At 36.3% G+C, this 23,870-nt stretch overlaps 1 protein-coding gene across 5 annotated transcripts in view; it reads left to right on the forward strand.

The window, feature by feature from the left end:
• The first annotated feature begins 387 nt into the window (after positions 1-387).
• The window catches only part of LOC140152691 (phosphofurin acidic cluster sorting protein 2-like), a 156,613-nt gene continuing 133,130 nt past the window's right edge, over positions 388-23,870 (forward strand). For all 5 annotated transcript variants that reach the window (XM_072175149.1, XM_072175151.1, XM_072175150.1 and 2 more), the window contains exons 1-2: positions 388-501; positions 19,115-19,205. In XM_072175149.1, the coding sequence (XP_072031250.1) occupies positions 389-501; positions 19,115-19,205 (204 nt within the window). In that variant the 5' untranslated portion in view covers position 388. The remainder of the gene's footprint in view (positions 502-19,114; positions 19,206-23,870) is intronic.

The following is a 23,870-nucleotide window of genomic DNA, read 5'->3' on the forward strand; positions in this document are numbered from 1 at the left end:
CGAGCGCAGCGAGCAGGAAATTTAGCATATTTGAATGTGTTCCTAATGTTTTCCTACATCTTTCTATGGCGTAATATAGAAAGGGTAATATCTGTGCCAAAATTCGCTTGCCCCCCTTTCGACTTGCCAAAAATCGCTTTCCCCCCCTCTTTTGACCTGCCAAAAATGCTTTCCCCCCATTTGGCCTGCCAAAAAATCTTTGCTCCCCCCACCTCCCTATAATTCACCAGACCGGGGGTACACATAAATTGACATAATAATTATTATTATTGCACAACCCCTCGGGGATTTTAAAGAAAGGGATTTCGAGATGTTGCTAATTAGCGACACATTTTCAGTCATTAATAGTGTGTAAGATCTGGCAACCCATAAATCTGAAAACAACAACATGGCGGAGAGATTGGTGGGGAGAGTAGGGCAGGTTGGGGCTGGAAAACCGGTCCCAATGAAGCTCTTCGCCACTTGGGAGGTTGAAAGAACTGCTCCAAATTGTATACCAAGGTAAGAAACTTTCAATTTTCTATGCTTTTCGTATTGGTAGCTTATGAATAAGTGTAGATCGGCAACTTCTTAACCGCACCCAGTAGCACTGATCATGATCATGCAGGCTGATTGTCAACATGAATGACACTGACTGATCTCACAATAAATGCACAGCAGTGCAGTGTCCACTGTTCAGACCTCAGATTAATAAACAAACAGATTGGAATTTTCCATACCTGTACCCTCTAAGCGTACTCGAATTCAGCTGACGCCGGTACAGCGTTCAGACCTGGCGACATCGCGCAAAGTTTCTTTTGTGTACGCTCGCGCTATTTCAGTATTTGCACTCTTTTTAAGTTTCATCGTACATGGATCGAATACATGGGTTTCTACAGTCTGAGTGCCGTTGACACACATTCGATGGGTGTACGCACACGAAATGTGACCTTGCTCTAGCTTCGAATTTGCACATGATAGTTAAGCATTTCTATGGCTATGCTAGAGTACTTTGCTATTGTTTTTCATTCAGACAGCACACAGTGTAATTTACCCATTAGGCCCCTAACACTAAGGCCAATTACAATTGATTCTTAGTTTCCTGTTTCCCGCCCGCGTCCAAAGTAAAGAATTGCAAAATATTTAATTATTTTATTTATATTTTGGATTTTCTCTTTAAGAATAACTTTTAATGACTACCATTTGCTACTTTCCGACTTTGATTATATCATCTATAATGATGAATAAACATAGAACCTAATTGTACCATTAATTATGTATAAAATCAAACATAGTACCGTAGTAAAATAATTAAATGCATGCTCCTTGTCAAAATGGCTTGATGTAGGTTGCGACCACTTATTTTAAAATAAAGAAAATAAAAGATAATTAATAATTAATAATTAAAAGTCGCCTCATCCCTGGTTTTCAACCATGAAACAGGAAACTAAGAATTAATTGTGAAGGGCCTAACAGTCAATTTTGAGTTTCCCGTCACATAATTTCTGAAAACAAGTGAGGTAACTTTTTCATTATTCATTATTCATTATTTGCATGCCTTTCATTATATGACCAACACGCATGTAAAATGTGTTGTTATTTGCCGCTCACTCACTTGAAGATGGATGTTTAGCCCAAATGAGATTCAAAAGTATATTACAAAGAGTCTGCAAGGTTGACAGCAAAATGTATGTTTTGATTTTGATTTTTCCACAAAAAATAAAGGGATATTCATAATTGTTTTTACAAATATAACCAGTTTTCATTGGTATTTTTTGGAAAATCACAATAATGAATTCAAGTGAGGGTCAGAAAATGAAGTGAGGGCGGGTGACGGGAACTCAAAATCGACTTTCCTTGGCCTTACCAACAAGCAACAACAAAGTAATGCGCCATATTGCCTTAGCTCCAAAGCTGCAGCACCCATATTTATGCAACAGTCAAATATGTTGATGAAACATCACTCATGAACTTTCATGTTCATTTATTTTTCAGGTTCAAATTATTGTTAAATTATGCAAATGCTTATATTTACCCCTAAACGTATTTGAGATTAAACATTGACTTTGTTGTATATTTTACACCCTGCTACGATTGGTACACTCAGTCAGCCGTACTAGTGTTTATGCATGCAGCGCACACACAAAGATGGATTTTTAATGTCACAAAAAAACAAGAGAACCGCATAATTTGCAACGGACCCGCCTCACAAGCTTCAGCGCATTCAACGCTACGATTTACACAATGTTAATTTGAGATCGACAGTGACATTCATGCACACAAAAATTAAATATTTGCAATTAGAAACTCGTGTTTTTGAACGATTCTGAATTTTATCAATGAAAATGCAGCGATGACGCTATTGGGTTAACGATTTTCTAACTGCTGATGGTTGATTGCGCCACTGTCAGTGATCTGTGCATGCACGGTACGGAATGATTTTTCGTATGGGTAAAATACACTGCAGCGGTGCAATTTTTTGCACCAGAGGTTTATTTATTCTGTTAATGTTGAAATTTGGATGAAAGTTATTTCGATGAGTCAACTATATCTATTGAGCAAGATTTGCCTATTTTGGACAGTCTAAAATTTAGCTGAAGTGTAATTTTAGCAACATTTGTGATGCAATCGCCTGTCGTGATCGGCTCAGTCGGTTGTGTTTACTTCTGAACTTCCCCATTGCTTTACACGGTGTCATGCTTCAGCGAATCCGACTAGATTTTGAATGCAATGGTCTCTAGCCTAGAATGTGAAGCTATCGGTGAGCAAATTCTTGGCTAGACTTCCTGAGCAACACACTATTGGTGGCGCCATTCGTCCATAGAGAAGTGGAATCTGCATGTACAGTCCAAAAATGGCTTTAGGCCTACTGTTGGGCTCAATGGAAAAAATCACTAAAAATTCATTTATGACAACTAAAACCTTTCTAAAGATGTTGACTGTTGGTACTGGCATAATACTGGATTCATAAACTATCACATAGTGCAATCTATGTTCCACCAAGTTGAAGCTCTTTAGAGCGCAATTTGTAATAGAGTAATAACATTACACCTTCAAACTTACTCGAGAACTCTAGCTTCGAATTTGCACGTGGGACGTTAGTTACGCATTCAATGCTAGAGTGCGTTGCTATTTGTTTTTCGGTCGGACAGCGGTGCAATTTTTTGCACCGGAGGTTATTTATTCTGTTAATCTTGAAATTTGGATGATAGTTATTTTGATGAGTCAACTGTATCTTTAGAGCAAGCCTATTTTGGACAGTCTAAAATTTTGCTGAAGTGTAATAGTAAGATTTTTGATGTGATCGCCTGTCGTGATCGGCTGTGTTTACTTCTGTACTTCCATTGCTTTACACAGTGTCATGCTTCAGTGAATCCGACTAGATTTTGAATGCAATGGTCTCTAACCTAGAATGTGAAGCTTTCGGTGAGCAAATTCTTGGCCAGACTTCTCAAGCAACTTCAAACAAAAATATAAATAAACATGATTGCAAAACAGAATTGCCATTCAATATTTCTAAAGATTCAGTTTCTGTAAAATTCACTCTTCAAACATGACAAAAAGGTGCCAGGCATTTTTGGTGGACTTTTTCTACACCCCTGGCTGCTGCTAAACCTGTGTCCAATCCATCAATTGTGTTGAAGCTTTCTGGGAAGGCCAGTGTTGTATGTAATTGATATGAAAATATGGAGTCTCATTTATGTAGGCATATATCAAAACTAAAATTGGTTTGTAGTACCATGGCCCCTCTTTTGCAACTGATAAACATGGTGGATAATACATTGTAACGGCCATGTTTGATTATTTTATGTCCCACTTTTCAAGCTGTTTTATCCCAGTTAGCTTGGGTATCAGATGGTATTGTTTAGTTTTTTAGCTAGTATTAGGCTTATTGTAAGTAAGGAGTACAAAGTTGATGTGTTGATGAATCTGCAATTTGTACTCGCCATGGCATGGAAACAGTGATGTAGCTAAGCTAGGATTTTAGTGTGGGGAAGAGGGACAAAGCCAAATTTATTTTCATCCCCATTTGTCAATGTTTTGTCCCATTTTAAGTCATTTTAATGAAAATTTACACTTTGATGTGGACACCCACGTTTTATTCCTGAAATTGTGTGGGGGTGTGGGGGGGGTGTGGGGGTGTGTGTGTGGAGGGGGCTCATCCCTGATTGACACTGCATGAAAATTAGTTACGGTAACTTAAAAACTTCAAACATAGTGTAATTACACAATTTCTGTATTTCTGAATGGTTGAGAGCTGGGCATTAACAACAATTATGCCCGGTGGCCCGTATGTGCAATCGTGGGGTAGGGAAAATGAAGGAAAATGATGTTTGTTAATCATGTTACTTGTTATTTTTAAAAATTATTTTGATGAAATAATCACAAAATGTTCCGGTAAGTATGACCGGGTTCATTCATATATTTTCATGACTAAACATAAACAATTGTTTAGTCATGAAAATATACCAATCGAGCCGGGTGATCGAGGACAAAAAATTTGTACATAAGGAATCCCCAGTGATGGTGTTCTGTAGTGCAAGCAAAAAAGCAACTGGAGTCGACTGTCACACTATTTGTGAGTAGGCCTGTGATTAATCCCACAGTGCTTGGGCCAAAAGCCTGTGAAAATCACAGTGAAAGTGTCAGAAATGTGGGCCAGTGTAATATTAAAATTTGTACAATTTGCGTTCGGACTCATGAAAATTGCTGAGGGCCTGTAGGTTATTAACCCAAGGGCCCAAATGGCCCTTGAAGATTTTGGCTTATTTCAAGCACTGATTTTCAGGGCCAAGGCGGCTATATCGGGTTTTTTTAACGACTGGATGTTATCATGTCTCGCCATTGTCTCACTGTAGGTAAGAGACTATGTGATCACTTTTCCATATGTGTTTAGGCAAATTTGGTTTAAGTTTTGGTTTAAGTTTTGATTAAATGTTCTCAGGTATTCATGTATTAGTACTATCAAAGGTCACATGCAGAGGTCATTTGAGGTCAACTTGTAAAATGAGCTGAAAATGAAAAATCTGATCTCATATGACCAGTTCTGTTCAAAACAAATTGTAAACAAACTTAGGCCATATGGGAACTCTCATGTAATGGTGTCGTTAAAGGTTACACAAAGGTCAAAGGTAATTTTAGGTCAACTTGTAAAATAGGTTGAAAATGAAAAATCTGGTATCCTGTGAACAGTTTAAATCCAATTGCAACCATTATTGTGTTTTGATCAGATGGATCCAAGTGTGTGAAAATATTGTATCCAAAACATAATAATGATATTAATTGGATGCTTTATGCCCAATATTTATTGGTCTTGCTATGAATTGTAAATGTCGGGGTTTGTGCATTAGAGGCATCAACATCTCAGTATGCATGCATTATTTTGTATAATTTCACTCCCAACAAGTGAAACACATTCATTAACCTATAACTTGTTCACAGATAAGTGATAAGTGTTGTTCACTCAGGAGTGAAAATTAAGAAAAAGAAAATGATGAAATTGCAAAATATGATTCTTTTTTTGTTTTGTGTGTGCAAAGATCATTGTGGTTTAAAAGTTAGGTCATTTTTTAATTTTTGTAGGCCTTAGGTTTATTTACCTTGGAATAAAAACAAACCGCACCAATGAATATACACAGTTAGTAGATAGCTCACAGACAGTTGTTATGATTCACTGTTTTTACATGATGAGTCACTGTTTGTATGTACACTAGGCTAATGTAGTCATTTCATTAGGACAAGATTGATTAAAGTATTGACTATAAATTCATTAAGTATACAAATTAAAGCAGCAACTACACTGGCAACTATGGCCTATAGATTGGAATATATTCATATAAATTGCAAACTTATTTAGCTTATCAACTTATGTTAAAAGCAATATGATATATTAAAGTATGGTACTGTAATACAATTTATTCTAATTCAAATGAAATCAACATTTAAAATCTGTCGCATATGTTGATTAGTTAAGAATTTACTGCTGGCACTCCAAGAGATAAGTATTAGGTTTAGAATTAGGGTTAGAATTAATGTCTTAGGGCTAGTATCATAGTTTGGGTTGGTCATAATAATATTACACCAGTATTGTAAAAAAAATTGTTGCAACTTAGCAAGTGTGGGAAATTCAATTTTGAGATGTGGTAAACAAATGTAACTTTTTGTAATATTTCTACCATCATCAAAGTAAAAATGCATTTGTTTGAAAAAACAATTTTCATGAGGTTTTCAGGATTTTGAAACTTTTGAAATGGCAAACTTTATGGGTTTGTTTTTATCCTTCTAGATTGCAGTTGAGACTCAATTTTCTTAAATGTGTCACAAATATTGATTGTCTCGAGACATCAGGAAAACACAACACCAAAGCAATGATTAGACTCCGCATTGCCCTCCCGATCATGAGGACCATTTATTAAGCTATTTATGACCATTCAAAAATTTTATATTCATATACATAAATATAATTGAGATAAATAATGATAAATAATGATAGATTTCATAATATAATAATAATAAAATAATCATAGCACTTTCATAGCAGTTAAGACATAATATAAATAGTTATTTATCTTCCAATAAATATTATTAATAACACAATACAAGAATTATTGGAAAAATGTGTACAACAAGCCAACCATATAGGCTGGACATGCAAGAATTGACTTCTGTATCACATTTAACCAAATTTCATCTTAAGCAAATACAGATACCTCTTTGGATCAAACAGAGGATTGAATTGGAAAACAATATTTATAACGCAATTATTAAATAAACAGAAATCTCCCAAAGAAGAAACAATGCCAACTCTATCAATGAATTAAATCTTTAAATCCCTATTGGTAATTATTGAAAAGTCAGCCAAATTTTACTAAAAAAATATATTAATAAATGAAATAATCCACTGACAAAAACAATCAAGCCAAAAAGATACTTCAAATAAGCATAAATTACTCTACATAAAGCGTAGTAGAAAGTGGAGACAATCTACCGACAAGTTTCATCAGGTATTGACGAGACTCCATACAAAGCGTAGTAGAAAGTGGAGACAATCTACAGACAAGTTTCATCAGGTATTGACGAGACTCCATACAAAGCGCAGTAGAAAGTGGAGACAATCTACAGACGAGATTCTTCAGGATTTGAAGAAAATCCATAAAAAGCAAACATTTCCCTTTAAAAGCGTAGTAGAAAGTGGAGACAATCTACAGACAAGTTTCATCAGGTATTGACGAGACTCCATACAAAGCGTAGTAGAAAGTGGAGACAATCTACAGACGAGTCTCATCAGGTATTGACGAGACTCCATACAAAGCGTAGTAGAAAGTGGAGACAATCTACAGACAAGTTTCATCAGGTATTGACGAGACTCCATACAAAGCGTAGTAGAAAGTGGAGACAATCTACAGACGAGTCTCATCAGGTATTGACGAGATTCCATACAAAGCGCAGTAGAAAGTGGAGACAATCTACAGACGAGATTCTTCAGGATTTGAAGAAAATCCATAAAAGCATACATTTCCCATTAAAAGTGTAGTAGAAAGTGGAGACAATCTACAGACAAGTTTCATCAGGTATTGACGAGACTCCATACAAAGCGTAGTAGAAAGTGGAGACAATCTACAGACGAGTCTCATCAGGTATTGACGAGACTCCATACAAAGCGTAGTAGAAAGTGGAGACAATCTACTGACGAGATTCTTCAGGATTTGAAGAAACTCCATACAAAGCATTTATTAAGCCAACACAAAGCGTAGTAGAAAGTGGAGACAATCTACAGACGAGATTCTTCAGGATTTGAAGAACTCCATAAAAAGCATTCATAAAGCCATCACAAAGCGTAGTAGAAAGTGGAGACAATCTACTGACGAGATTCTTCAGGATTTGAAGAAAACTCCAGACAAAGCAGAGAGTAGCATAATTTGACATACTTATATTGAAGCATCTTGGACAAATGAGATAACTGAATTACCCTTCCAGCTACTGGGAGGGTGGGTGGGATTTTTTGGTCCAGCATGATCGGAGGAGCAAATGCAAGTGGCTTACTAAGAAAAGTGTGAACACAACAAAAGAAATGGAATTAAAGCAGAGACCTGATTGGCTGCACCCCACTAAAGTGCCATCTGAATGGCCAAGAATCTGGGATTGTTGCTATAACAACACAACAACTCCTACATCATTCCAAAACCATGACCCAAATCAATAGCATAAACTTTCAAGAGGACTTGATATGGCTCAAGTGGAACTGATAGGATAATTGTCCAGACTTGGCTGCACATGAATGCCCAAGTTTCCCTGATGCTGAGACAATCTGGTTTTTAAAAGATTTTCAACTTTGAAAAACGTCATTATTGAGCATATTTCACTTTCCCACACTATAGATCTTCCAAAACTGTAGTAATTAATTTATAATTATATCTGTACAAATCCAATATCTAGTGCTATTTGAAATCATTTGAAACAATGTGTACACACATTCGTTCACACTAAGTTGTATGGTTTGTAGGTAGTCGACATTGGCTACCGGTACCATAAAATACAGGAAATATAGGAACCAGCATATGCCAGTCTGATGTTTACGTTATCCATGCCTCCTACGTATTATTGGGCAAAATACACAGAACACTGCTACTGATGAGCTTTTACCCAAATACACAATCAGATGGATTCAGAATCAGGATTAGGTGTGAAAATAGTGTGTTTATTTGGCCTAACCTGACCGACTTTTAAGAACATGCCGACCCACTCGCTTTTTTTTTTTTTTTTCAATTTCAGGAAAAATGTGTCTCCTCACATATTGTAATTTTTCAAACATGGAGTAGAATTTGTTATTTATTCAGATTTTGATTACATACTTTTTATTTTGTCGCATTAGCAAAATATATTTTGTTGAACAAGATAATACGAAGAATAAAACAAAAGTTTAATTAAGCTTGGTTTGCCAAAACTAAATGTTGTATGAAATATAATTTATTTTTGTTTCATTTCAAACAGTTGGCAAAATGCCAGGCTTGCTTGGGAACAATAAGTTGAAGGATTTCTTTTGTCTGATTGTACATAAATTTGCCATAATTTGCTTGGAGTATAAATTTGTATCAAAATTGCCCAAATCTAAATTTTTAAGGTGTTGTATAAATTGGCAAATTTTATACAATAATATAAAAGCATGTTCTTTTAAAGACAAAAACAAAAAGAAACTTTTTATAGCAACTCTTGCAATCATGTTTATGATATTATTGTCTAATGGCAGATGGCTCCCGTAAAGCACTAAAAGGCTCCTGGTTCTTAGTTAAATCCCAGTGCCACCAGGGGCCACCTATTTGGTTCGAACTTCCCCCTGGCCCAAATTGTCATTTTGATTAATGAGTATTGCGCATGTTGTTCGCAGAATTTTGGTTATTTATTGCATTCTCTGCAAGGGCGTAAGCAGACCTGACCTTCCGGGGTGGGTAAGATTGAAAAATTTCCCAATTTCTGATCAAAAGTTGTAGCATAGCGAAGCGTTAAGCGGCGGGGTCCAGGGCCCGCCTTAGGGTCAAGGCGGAGCCCCTGAAGCTCCTGGTTTTGGCATATTAGAAGCTAAAAATCAGTGTTTCAGAGTACAAATTTCACAATGAAAGTAGTATAGATCTTCTTCCCTCTTTCTTTCCCTTTTCTCTTCCCCCCTTCCCCTTTTCTCTTCTCCTTCCCTTTTTTTCTTCCCTCTTTTTCTTTTCTTCTTTCTTCTTCCCTCTTTCTTCCCTCTTTTTTATCCCCTTCCCAGTTTTTTGCTCTTCCCTTCCCAATTTTTAGCTCTTCTTCCCAGTTTTTTTGTGACCGGGAGCTTGCCCCCCCCCGGCCCCCCACTGGTTACGCCACTGATTCTCTGCCTATTTATGTGGATACTTAGCATTTATGTTGATCTTAAAGCCTGATCACATTGCAGCTATTGATCTGTTACACATAAAATGTCCCCTGGTTCATGCAAATGGCCCCCAGAAGAACAGGAACACTTGTTGAGGCTTTTAATTTTAAGTCTCATACTCAGGTCATTTGCTTATTTCCCAGTCTACTTGCAAAATGTGCAAGAAGTATTTTTTAAGTAATATATCAGGGATTAAACACCCACCTAGACATATATCTTTTTGTGGAAGGAAATCAGTAATTACATGGCTTATTCATAACATGAACAACTTAATGTCTATTTTTAACCATTTAACTCTATCCACATGTGTGAAGCAAGTGATGCATCGTTCTGGGAATATATTCAAGTATAGCAGTTTGTAAACATCCGTTCATAAATCAAGCAAATAGTCACCATTTTATAGTTCTTTAGAGAAAGTTTAATAATAGACATTCATAACCTCCGCGTATCACGCCATATGTGCGTCCCAATCAAATTGTTCATAAGATGATTTACGCACACCGCGGTGTACCGGCGCGGAGGTTATTGATATCCATCAATGACCTCCGCAGTATGCTTACGCGCACAATGACTTCAGCGTGTGCGCATCTGTTGCGCCGGAATACTTCACGCGCACACAACTACCATATTTGCACATGGCGTGATTGCGTAGTGCTGTAATTGGTTAGTCCGTTTTAGCCTGTTCGACTTTGAAGGGCGAAATATACGTTTTGATAAAAACTGTTTATTTCAACAAATTTCACAGAATAAAATCTTGAGATTTGGTTGAGTGATGAGTTAAAAATGACGGTTATGAATTCGGTTAATAACTTTGCATCAGTTATATGTACATCAGTTATATGGAATATCCCTCGGGGCTGCGCCCCTCGGGATATTCCTCGGTTCCAAAGGCAAAATGTTTAGATTTTTTCACAATGCCTCCAAATAACTAATGCGCAGTTATTAACCTATAATTAAAGTGTTTCTTATTATTTTATGTTGATGTAGATTTATTTAAAGGCAACATTCAAGTGTATCATTTCAATAGAATTTCTGTCAAAATGCACCTTTGCAGAGAGAGGTCTTGTGAAAAGAAGTACCTTATATGGAAAGTTGTGTACTAAAAGAATAAAAAATTTGTTTGAGGAAAATGATGACGCTGACGATGACGAGATGATGATTAAAACGATCAATATAGCACAAGATTTCATGGTGTTTACACATCTATAATTTTGTACAAGAACTCTCAATTTTTGGGAGAAAATAAAAGGTACAGTTCTTGAGATTATGACCAACTTTTAGAATGTAAAAAAGGTATGTCTTGTTTGTTCGTCCTAGCTTTGTTAAGCTACGCTAATTGGCGAGCTAAAACACGCATTGTAGGCGCTGGAACTTTGAAGTAAACCAAACTGAGTCTGAATGCAAATATTGGGATAGGTAAATGATAGTACCACTACCTCTTCGTTCAAAACATATGTTGATATTAGGAAACAAGTCAAACAACCTAACCTCCAAAGATAAACAAAAACAACAACAAGCCAGATTAAAAAAATAAAGACTCTTGCAAATTGTGAGCTTCACTTTGTGCTTTATATCATATCAGAAAATTGTGGTTTCCCAAACATGGCAAACAATAATGAATGAAATATATATGCAGAGGAAATTAGAGTGACTCATGAATGATCAATGTGCAGTCTGAAATAGGCTTCTCAATGTTGCTTATTTGCATGCATGCATTATGCACTCCATTGATTTCAATGGGTGAAAGTCAGTCAATGGCAATGCTATTACTTGGGAATTGATGATGTCAAAGGCACTGTTCTAATTAGCATAAAATAGACAAAAGTGAGCCTGTGCAAAATGCAAATTACAACAAATTTGTTTTGTAAGAATTGAAGTTAACAACAAGGTCAGTTGAAGTCACTGACAAAATGGTAGTGGTTCTTTTTGTGAAATTTGAATTTTATCTCCTGATGTTTTCTGGTTGAATTACTCATTGTTCAAGTATTTGCAACATATAGCTTCTCTTTTGTGGTCTTGTGATGAAAATTCCCTTTAAAAGGGAAGGATGACCTCAATTGAGAAGAAGTCTTGCATTATTTGGTGTCAATTCAATATTTTATCATATTGGTTTTGATGGTTAAGTCTGTTTAAGTAAAAATATGAACATCAGGCTGTCTGAATCAAGTCTTGCAACAATGGAATTTTAATTGTTAGGTTATCTGTTTTAGCACTAATCAATATTACACTGTGGAGGAAGGGACAATTTTGTAGGAACTTAATTTTCTTTTCAAGAAGGGTGTTAAATTAAAACAAAAACATTAATTTAGAACTTCAGAAGAAAGGGGAGGGAACACAAAAATATTTGTCCAACTATTCTGAATTCCCCATCTCCTCACAGTTAACCTTCTCAAGATTTCTTTACATATAATGCATCTTGTAGTTGACTCAGAAATACAAGATGCATAATTTGGCGGAAAATATAAATTATTTGTCAAATTTCTAATATCAAAATGTTTATTATAAAATAGGAAAGTAACTGTTTTGTTTGTGTAATTGATGACAATTAGGAATCTAAGCAGGTGTTAGGATGACACAAATAGCCTGATAGGTATGTGAAGCATGGGGAAGGAAGGGTCATTGGAAGTCACTAGGACTCAAAATGATCTCATTCTTAGTGGCATAGTTCATTTGACCCTAAGGTGCAGGAGTATGAGTTTTTGTACCCAATGCATTCTTGTGTACACAAACGTGTTGGGAGTAAGTGTCCTTACAGATGTCACCCAAACATTTTTATTCCAGTTATGAGTTAATCAGTGGTTTAGATTCTAGAAGCAATAAAAATTCCCTTTAAAAGGGAAAGCCAGCCTCAATGTAGAAGAGGTCTTGTAATTAGTTTGGGTCACTGTGAAAGGCATTTTTAGGATCACGCTTACATCCATGTTACATAACATAACAGTCCACCTAACCATCAATGATGAGATCATGCACACTGAAACAGCAAAAAAACATTAGCTCCTTTAACTCCTGTCAACTCTTTAATTCATTACTCCAAATTGCTCTTTTTTTTTTGTCTTTTCTGCTTTTTACCCATGCTTATTATTAATATTAAGAAATTTAATGTGTCATGTTAAAAACAGACACTTTTGGACAGGTTATCAATTTTGAGCTTTTACATATCTTAAATATAGAGATATTTTGCTCCACAACACAGTTTTCCACAATGAAATCGGACATTCCTAAGCGAAGATATTGAGTTCGTAAGTTATGGTATTTTAAAATTGGATTCTAGAAGCAAAAACAAAATATATTTTAGGCGTAAAATTTCACTTCAGTATTTAGATACATGTGTATTTTGATGGGGGTAGAGTGGAGGATGAGGCTGTCAGCCAAGTCACATACCTTTAAAGCATGACTTTGACACCTGAGGAGGATATTTAAATCAAACAACAGAGGTATTTCTGACAAAATGGAAAGCAAGAGTTAAAGGTAATTTGCAAACAAAATTGCATAATTGCAGTTAAGGAAGGAAGTGTGAAAAAAATCTTGTATTTGCAATGAAACTTCACTAGTCATACACAGAGTAGATGAGTGTGGCTTTTGAGATGCCTTCGTATGTGAATGGCGGGATTGTGAAGAATGTTTGTGTGTAATGAGTGTGGCATAAGGGCATCATTAAAATTGTTCAAACCGCAGACAGTAAACATAGCTTAAATGTTATTTAGCATCTTGTGAGTCATGGTGGTAGGTATAATGTTCTAAAAAAAGGTGTTGAAGCATTCCATCACCTGTGGAGGGTGATAGGCTTGTAGATATTATTGCACTGGCTCATATTATACCACTGAAATGGGAATTCAAAAACAAAACAAAACAACTTCAAAAACAAAACATAAAGAAAAGCGCATCAAATGAAATAATACTTAAAGTGAATGAGTCATTTGTTGTGTGATGTCAATTTACATCCAACAGGAATGTAATTTCATTTCATTTGGCTGCAAAGCAGGCGACTACAAAGTTTCTCCATGTATGTATGTATGTATGTATGTATGTACTACGATTTGAAGCCATAATGACATCTGGCAGCAGTTTAATTGATTTACATTCATTCTGCTCCCACTAGGATATATATCACACCTTTTGGCTGCCAAAAATAATGGTGCGTGTATGACTGCCCCCTGTAACAGCTCCCCATTTTACACCTCAAGTCACCGGCACTAGCTTTGAAGTTCAGCGTGTTCTGCATTAGCTTAGTTAGTGTTGGTGCATACATACTTGCCCTTAAAATGCTGAAAATGCCATTACAAATTGGACTTCTGGTTCCTGAGATTCAAATTATTTATTTTCATTGTAAAGATTTTTGACCATTATCTCAATCATTTATTTCATCAAGAAATGACTAATTTTTCTGTGCCAGATCAAAATAATCACAATGTTTCCCACAAGTTACTTCTGGATGAATTTTGACCAAACTTCCATAATATATGAAGTGCTTTGGGTGAAATTCCTCCACAACTACTTTTTCTCAAGTTTTTACTAGTGGAGAAAAGATGTAAAAAATAGGGGAGAAATTCAAGGAGACTCTTGTTTATTTTGCCCATTGTATCCAAATTACCTATTTATACAGTTAGAATAGTACTGGTGCAAACATACACAGTTGGACTCCTGAGGTCATGTTTCCTATGTGTTCTTGGTGTTGAACTTTCCTTCACCTGTGGCATAACTATTTTTAACATTTCTATGTCTGGACTGAAGCAAGTGTTTTAATATCAGCTGTGTGATGAGTCGATGACATAATCATTCACACTGAATGACAACATAAAGGTTAGGTGGATTCCCAGTACAGAAATGATGGCCTCTGAAACTTTGGGTCCAGGAAGCCAGATCTAACAATTTACTATAAGCTGCCAGGAAGCTCTATCGGGGTATAAGTGATTAAAATCAATGGTCCTGGATTCCAAAGTCAGGTTCTTAAAAGTGCAACTGTTGCAACAATAAATACTGGATACCGGTACTTTTATCTAATATGTATGCACATGTTAAAAATTGTTTTGTAGAGTCAATATTACTGATTATTGTAGCTTGGTATTTTGGGCTGTTGAAAATTGCCACAAGTCACATTTAAACTCATGCAGGAAGTCGGGTATACATAGGCCTATAGACCCTGAAACATAGAGCTGTATTTCTCTGGTCCTAGTATCAAATTGTGCATATTTTATTCTAATTCCACAGGGCTTGTACATGCATACATGGACGTACTAAATAAGATAATCTTATTTAGTACGTCCATGATGCATACAAGGCCAGGCATATGGTTAAAGTACAGATCTGTGAAATTGTGAATAGAAAGAACAACAAAAGTGACAAGTACTGACAACAACAAAACATTTAATTATCCTACTAAAATCATGGTATAAAATTGAAACTCTTTGGGATAAAATCAGTGATATGTGGAAACACAATGGAACCAAGAGAGAGAGAGAATGCCTGACCTTGAAGCCAGTGATCACTACAGTGTATCCTTGGCTTCCTTTCACACCTGTAGTTTATAAGGTGAAGGACTACTTTACTTAGCCTGTGCAGAGCATGTAGGCCTAAACAATATGCAGGGAGAGAAAATACTGGGTACCACACACTCACAGAAACCAAAGTGGTTGCTGCTTTGAGGTTTGATGTCAATTTTAATTTTTTTTTGCAATTTGTGGGAAAATAGGCCAAAAACATTAAATTTTGAGTATATGCTATTGAGTAAGAGTTTGCTCACAAAATGGTTTTTTGTTGTTGTTAATTTTGATTATAAATTTTGGTTATAAAATTAAAAGAGATTAAAAACTGTGTATACCAAAAATTAGAATGCATAATTGGAAATAGGTCTCATACAAGTCTTTGTGATTGATTGTCACAGCATTTATTGCCAGTTAGTAAATAACTATTTAGGACTTTCAAAAGAAGTACCTGCATGTGCAATCATGACTGTTTCAAAATAGCCCTCTAAAGCCATGCCGGTAATCATGGTAATTCCGAGGTCATGCATTGAATTGGTTTGAATGAGGAATACTACGGGAACCAGCGCCTTTTGTTAGAAGTCACGCATGAGTGAAGTGGATAACCTCTATAGAGGCCCTGCATCATTTTATCGATTGGCTACAAACAAAGGATTTGAACCGGTGTCCTTCACCGTAGTTATGGCGGAGTGCAGTCCATTCAAATGTTGTCATCAACCTATTTGATCGTAGTGCAGGGTTATGTGTGTGAGACGAACTGTCACGGTAGATTGCAATCATGCTTTTGTTGAATGCATTTGAGTAGTCCGCCATATTTACGGGATGATACGTCACATGCAAGGCCTCTATACCCAGGAATCAAGTAAAATCAATATTAAATTGTTCTGTAATAAAGTGGTTTGTTAATTCATAATAGGATGAAAAGGAACTTGTAAAGTGATAGTCTATAATAGCCCATTATTGTTTGACATTTTCCAATAGGGGTATGGGGGCACAAACCTCGGAAAAGAAGGGCCTGAGGGTGGAGAGAAGGGCAACAGGATACTATTAGTAATTAATATTCAGCTTTCAGTTTTGTTGGAGTATACATGTAGGCCTCTATAAGAAGGATACGCCTACTTTCTAGTTGATGGAGCTGAAGATGATACTCTGCTGTTGTAGGCTGTCAGTTGATTATATTACTATTGAAATTGATTGCTGAGGATGATTAAACAAAAGCAATGAGGCGCAAACATTAAATATGACCTTCTTTCTCATTAGTTGAATGCCAATTGGAGCTTGTATTCTTCTTCTTTTCCTTACTAATCATTCATTATATATTATGTATAGAGAGTTCAAGTTACTTAAAAATGAAACCTAATAATATCTGCGCCCATTATAAATAATAATATCACTGAGTGTATGGTACTTATAACTGCAGGACTATCTTTTGAATTGAGATAGAGAATATGTTTCCTCAGGCTGTGCAATAATGAGCCCTGGGGAGGGTAAAATTTCCAAATGTTATGCTAAAAATTGCCCTCTTGGCTTGCCAAATAATCTCTGTCCCCCCTTGGCCTGCCAAAAATCTTTGCCTTTCCTTTGCACATGCCAAATTTTTGCAAACCCAATTTGCAAACCTTAAAATGGTCTAGATATTTAATGCAAGCATAGTGAACAGGAAATTTTGCATCTATGTGAATGTTTCTGAACTGCCTTCGTACCAAAAATGGCTTGCCCCCCCTTTTGACCAGCCAAAAATGCTTGGCCCCATTTCAACCGGGATTTCAACCTGCCAAAAATTGCTTTCCCCTGCCTTTTGGCCTACCAACAATTTCTTCTCCTCCCCTTAATTTTACCTTCCCTAGGGCTTATAATTATTGAATAGCTCACATAAATTTTCAAGAAGTTAAGAAAAGCTGTTCGGATCAATGACAGTCTTAACAAATAAAGGCCAAGCCATTCAAAGCTGGAGCTAAAACATGCTCTCACATAGAGCTTAGGGGTGGTGCAATAATTATGTGTACCGGGGAATTCTCAAAATGGTCTGCCAAAAATCGCTTGCCCCCCCCCCCTTTGGCCGTGCCAAAAAACCTTTGCCCCCCCCCCTTTCGACGTGCCAAAAAACCTTTGCCCCCTCCCCTCCTTTGACGTGCCCCTTACACATGCAAGATTTTGGGGAACCCGAATTTAAAACCTTAAATTGTCTTAACATATAATGCGAAAGCAGTATAGGAAATTTTGCATATTTGAACGTGTTCAGAACGCGTTTTCCTACGCCTTTTAGGGCGTAATATAGAAACGGTGCCCAAAATATCTGTGCCAAAAATTGCTTGCCCCCCTTTCGACCTGCCAAAATCGCTTGACCCCCCTTTCGACCTGCCAAAAAATGCTTGCCCCCCCTTTTAGCCGGCCAAAAATCTTCCCCCCCTATAATTCACCCCGGGTACACATAATTATTGCACCACCCCTTAGGGGGAGCTGTAGGAGAGCAATCACTCTCACTCTCAGACCCTAGTCACACTGACTCAATTTGCATATTTGGTTCTTGTGATATAATTTGTTTCTTGCATAATTGTTTCTTTTGTGAAGCAATTTTATGATTCTATAGGCCTAAACGGAAAAACAACCAACAACAACATCTGCTTTACCAAGCCAAAATCACAACTCTTTTAAAACAATAAACAAAGTTCAGATGCAGTGTATTAAATATAGGGGCTAAAGAAATTGAGTTGAGTCAGGCAGTGGCATGTGACTTTGGACATGTTGGATTTGCCATGGTCTTAGTACAACACTTCCCTATAATCTTATGAAATCGAGTTTGTCTTTGTCCTAGTTGGCAGGGTAAAAGAGGAAATTCACAGTGACATATGGAAGGAAATGTCCTCTCAGACGTCCTGTTATGGGCTTAGCATCTTTCAGGAACAAAATTAGTTTAATATCATACATGTTTAGAAAGCTAATGTCACTAGTGTAATGGTATACCTCTGTGTGTGAGATTATTTGTGTTTAGGTTGAAAGGATATGGATGTAGTATACATACAGTCACATGATGAAGTATAGACAATGAATCGTGTTAGCCCATTAGGCCCGATACCACTCTTGTGTACAGAAAACTGATGTGATAAAATCTTGGAATCTCAGTGCAGGGGGCGCCTGAAGGGATAAAATTTAAATGTGCCATGACCAAAATATGAGTGGAAAATTGTGTTTTTGGGTAATATTTTAACATTTTAAAAGGGTGCAACTTTTTCAGGTACAAGCTGTATCAAAATGATTGGTACCCATAAGTTCTCATTAATAGTGGATGAGCCTGACACATCAAAATTCAACATAAGAGCCAAATTATTGGCAGATTAATTGTATAACAAGTCATAAACTTGGGCTGGATATTTCAAGAGTATGTACAATGCTGCATAATTCGGAAGATCGAGGCAGGCTTTTAAATAAACATCAAAATTGATGGGTACCAATTATTTTTTTGATATAGCCTGTTGTTCATCAGATATTAGAAGTGCCTGTTAAATGAATGTCACTGCATATTACTTTACTAAATCAAAACGTTATATTAGATTTATTTCACATTTGCCGCCTTTGGCCCCCATGGACCAGATCGTGTCACATATTTAAAAGTCTGGTCATTTCAAGTTGATCCAATGGTTCGTTTGCGAGGATGTAGGCATTTCAAAAACAGACGGAAAACAACCAGTTAGTAACTAATGATTAATTGTGTATCATCCTTTTCTTTTCTTCCATTATTTGTATATTTGCACAGGTTATGTAGTTTAAAACTTGCCCGAATAGTTGTTCTCAAGCCATTGGAAGAAAGTGATCTCAACTCAATCTTAATAGCAGTCAGAATGCAGGTAGGTACTGACAAGAGTGATCAAGGTTTGCTTGTTTATTTACTGGGGCATTGCCCCTGGACCCCAACAGGGGCCCTTAAGCGGGCCCCACGACCCCTGGCCGGGAGGGGCGAGACTATGATCGTTTCGCTCCCTCTGTTCGCCAAACACAGATATTTTTTAAAAGACACACTCTCAGGACTGGCTTGTTTGTCAGAGATAGAATTTCGTCACCCAATGTGAGAATCAAACATGATTTGCAAGATTAATTTTCATCCAATCTTTGCTGTGTAAATATGAAAAGTTGATGAGAGCCAATACAAATTTGTAAATACAAGAATCTTTGCAAGGATCGATGCACATATTCTAGTTGAAATTCTAGCCCTGTTTGTTTATATGCATGTTTGTTGGTTATTTTAGAGCCAAGTTGGCATTACTTAGTACACCAAACCAGTTTAGTAATCAATCACTATTTAAATGCATAGGACATTATTGGCTGACCTCCAATATTATTAAGACTAAAATTGAGTGAATTTGATAATTTCATCAAATGTTTTGTTATGATTTTAAGGAGACCTTGAACTTCATTACTATTAAAATGCAAAATGACAATCTGTATTGATTAATCTTTTTGTAGAGAAATGCCGTCTCTTGAGAGAACAGCATATTTTGATTGATGTTGATGTGCGTTAAGTCTGATGCATACTCCACATCACAGCCACAATATCGCCACAGAGGTGAAATTAGAACCAGATTGTTCTGACTTCTGCAATGAAAATTATCATCGCGTGATGGATTTCTGGTCATCACTGAATTGAATTTTATTCAACTTCATTGTGAAATTGCAGTACTGTATGATTCTACTTGCCTGCTGGAAAAATCATGGTCGGGTAAACATCAAAGAAGAATTTAAACAGTACAGTACTATCTTTACAATCTAGCGATACATCACATGAAGCATAGTTCAATTTCATTGCAAAAAGCATCACAACAATAATGGGGTATAAAACAGCCTTTAGAGAAGTAAACAAACATCTTGTATTGTGACCTTGAGTAAACCTCTGCTATTTTCTATAAGTAACTACTTCTGATGGCATTTCAAGTAATTAATGCAGAAGTCAAGATTTTCATTAATTACTTTGTACGCATTTAGACAAGTTTGTCTCGACTTCAAAATTTAGGTTTGATAGTGATATAGCCTATAGTCTAAATATAATAAATAATTAAATATAGTAGAGTTTCGTGGTTTGCTGTATGTTGGTTTAGCACAGAATAAAGTAACCTCAAAATTAAGTGTATTACTACAGTATATAAAATGTGTACAAACCAGTATTATTTATCTACTAGACAATAGAAAGTGTAAAAAATAACAAATTAAAATCTGCAGAATTTTTCACAGTAATAGTTTTGTAAAAAGTATACCAGTTCTTTAGAGCTGTTAAAGATTGAAATATTATTGAGGTTATTAATATTAGATGTGTGATATGCATGATATGATAGAGAAGCAAAAATAGCAAAAAGTAATTATATTTTTAGCATCCTACAAAATTCAATGCAGTGAAAATAACCAGATTGAGCGAAAATTATAGTGACTGATTGATCATCCATTTGATATACAAACTGAAAATATTTTGGAAATGAAATTGATTATTTTGACTACATCTGACTATGTGGGAATTGCAAAATTGCATTTGGACAATCCTGATGAACTTATTTGCGTATCAAAGGTCTATTTAGAAACCACTGAATATATATGGTGCTGCTGCTGGTTAAATAGCCAGATGAAGACAATGGATACACAACTAAGATGATGTGGACAGCAGTGATGATGCTGCTGCTGATGCTTAGGTAGATGAAGGTGATGGTGACGGCAATGATGATGATGATAAAGATGATGACATTTTTGTTGATGATGATGATAATGAGGAGGAGGATAAATTTGTAGCCTACCCACTCAGCATTTTATCAACCATCGACCGTTTACCAACCAAATGTGGAGTCACACACTTATTTCCCCAGAAACGTGCCCAAGAGATGCTTGGACATTAATGGAAACTGAAAAGTCCACTAATATGCTGAGGTCGAATCACATTAGGCAAATAAGTGAAATGTAGGATGAATGAGTGGCCACTATACCTGCTTGCACATTGACATGGCCTGCTTGAAATTGTCCGTAATCAATAATCGAGTATGGGTTTCCTCGTCGTGTGTCTGGCTAATCATGTAGGTGGCTGGTCGGAATTTGAAACTTAGCAAGGGGTCGTCTATGTATGCTACGATTCTACCGAGAGAGATCTTGTTGTCACAGGTTTATGTGTTGCATCAAGATGGGGAGATGGCATGCATGTACTGGTCTGTCGGAAATTGACTGTGGCTGTGTTCGTGTGTGCATGCTGGGCGCATAAACACAGTCATCATGGGGCTGCCAAATTCACTTGAAATTGCTACATGTACATGCAGTTAGGCTATGCATGGAATGAAATTGCTACTGGTACATGTTGTTGTTTTATCACATGCATGGACTGAAAAAACAGACATTCCTTGTCAACAAATTTGCTATTACTTTAATTTCATGCAATACAATATAATGTGCTCTGCAGACTTAATTAATAATAACGCTGTCAGAGAAAATTACCCATTATGGGGTTAATTGTAAATTGAGACAAATTTGTGCATTTCTTATGCCCAAATTGCATAATGTGGAAAGGCATTTGATAAAAGGTGATTGAGGAGTATGCAATTACTCATTTACTAATTTTTTGCCTACAACTACATGTAGTTCCCACAATTCGAATAATTATTGTTTGTTATTTGACTAATGGACATGTGTAGGCAAATTGTCACATCTAGACTCACCCATGATGTACAGACTGATGTGAAAGGACAATTGAACTCTTGAGCAAAGAACATTAAGGAAAGAACATATTGGGTAGTAGCGATTAATGAATGGATAGCAAACACTCAACATTAGGCTCATTCAAGTGAACAGTACCTCTAAGCTATGCACTTGTTCAGAATATTATGAGCTTCAGTTGGCCCATTGTTGTGCTTAGATTGTTGGCTCTACATCATTTGTATGTTGTGCACAATTGAAATCAGATCTTCCCCATGAGAAATTTAAAGGGAATATTGTTGTCATGTTGTCAGGGTATGTCATTAAAAGGTGACTGGGTCACATGAGTTGATGGTGTCACTGAATATGTGTTAGTCATTGCAGAAATAAAAAAAGAAGTAAAATAAAAAATCTGAATGAAATAAACAATCAGAATGATAATTTTGAAAGTTTTTTGTTCCATTCTGAATTTAGAACATTAAGTGTATTTTGACTCAGACATTCAGTGGTCAACCAGGTAACCTTTCACAGTTATTTTGTACTACCGGTAATTGCCTTTTTCTTTTCCCTACATGGAAACCAAAAATAATATATCAGCAACAGAGGTGTGCGGGTGTGGGTGTGTGTGTGTGTGGGGGGGGGGGGTTCCAGCTGAACTGCATAAATTCTACATTGTCATGCGGAAGTAGGATGATATTGAATAGAAATGTCGTAAGAAATGCAAGTATTAGAAACATGCTTATATTCTTTGTACTTTTCTTTCATGATATATGTAATTTTCGATAAAAAATTAATCAGTTATGTCAAATATTTGGATTTTGTCCCTTTCTAAAGTAAAAATTATATGTAGGATTACTCTTCCTCTGCCCACTCCCTTGAGGTGACACCCAACTTGTGCAGAATTCAAATAATAGAATGACAGAAAAATTCAAATTTATTAGCCTAAAAACGAACAAGAAAGCACAAAACAAAACCCGAAACAAAACAGTACCCATTACAGGATGACAACAAGTTTGCAGGTCAACCAAGCATTTCCTATGGCGTAATAGAATTTCCCCTTGTAAAAATAATATTCAAGGTCTACAACTATCTATTGTTCTGTTGATCTGTACTTTGAGACCTGCTGATGATAATGACCTATTAAAATGATTAAGCAATTTGTCATGTGGTGGTATGTTGGGAAAGCCCTGTTGTCTTTCATTGTTGTGGTCGGTGACTGTTGCCAAGGCCCAGATTTATCACCCATTAGGCGCATTTTGATAAATACATCTATGCCACACAATGGGAACATTTTTTTCCCTAAAGAAACATAGTACAAATTGGATATGTTCCAGAGTGTTGGGTACCATTGTTTGGCAACTCTGATACCATGGGATTCAAATAATCAAGCCAGCTGGTGGCTATATTTCAGAGAAGATATCTTACACTTCCCACAATGCATTTCTTCCATTCAATTTTCTGTACTCATTTGCTGTAGTGCAACATGGATCGATAGTGACAAAACGTACCTCAATGAATAGATCACATCCAGATCATGCAAAGTATGTTTATTCCTTGACTATCGACCCATATTTTGCCAGTTTATTCTCAACATGAAAACAAAGGGAACCTGTACAAAGTTACGGAGCATCATCTGATGTAGTGAAGTTATGCTTCATGTTACAAAGGATTTTGGGAAGGGAAAGATATCTTCTTGGGCTACAGTTATTACTATTTAAAATGGTGATATCATCAGCCTATTGTCTGCCATTTTTGGTTTCATAAACAAAGAATCGTTGTAATACCAATGGTCTAACACTCAAACAACTGATGAAACCCTACGCTTTCAGCCAACAAAAGAGAATAAGTGCTGA

Source organism: Amphiura filiformis, chromosome 5, assembly GCF_039555335.1.
Source record: "Amphiura filiformis chromosome 5, Afil_fr2py, whole genome shotgun sequence".
Taxonomy (NCBI): domain Eukaryota; kingdom Metazoa; phylum Echinodermata; class Ophiuroidea; order Amphilepidida; family Amphiuridae; genus Amphiura; species Amphiura filiformis.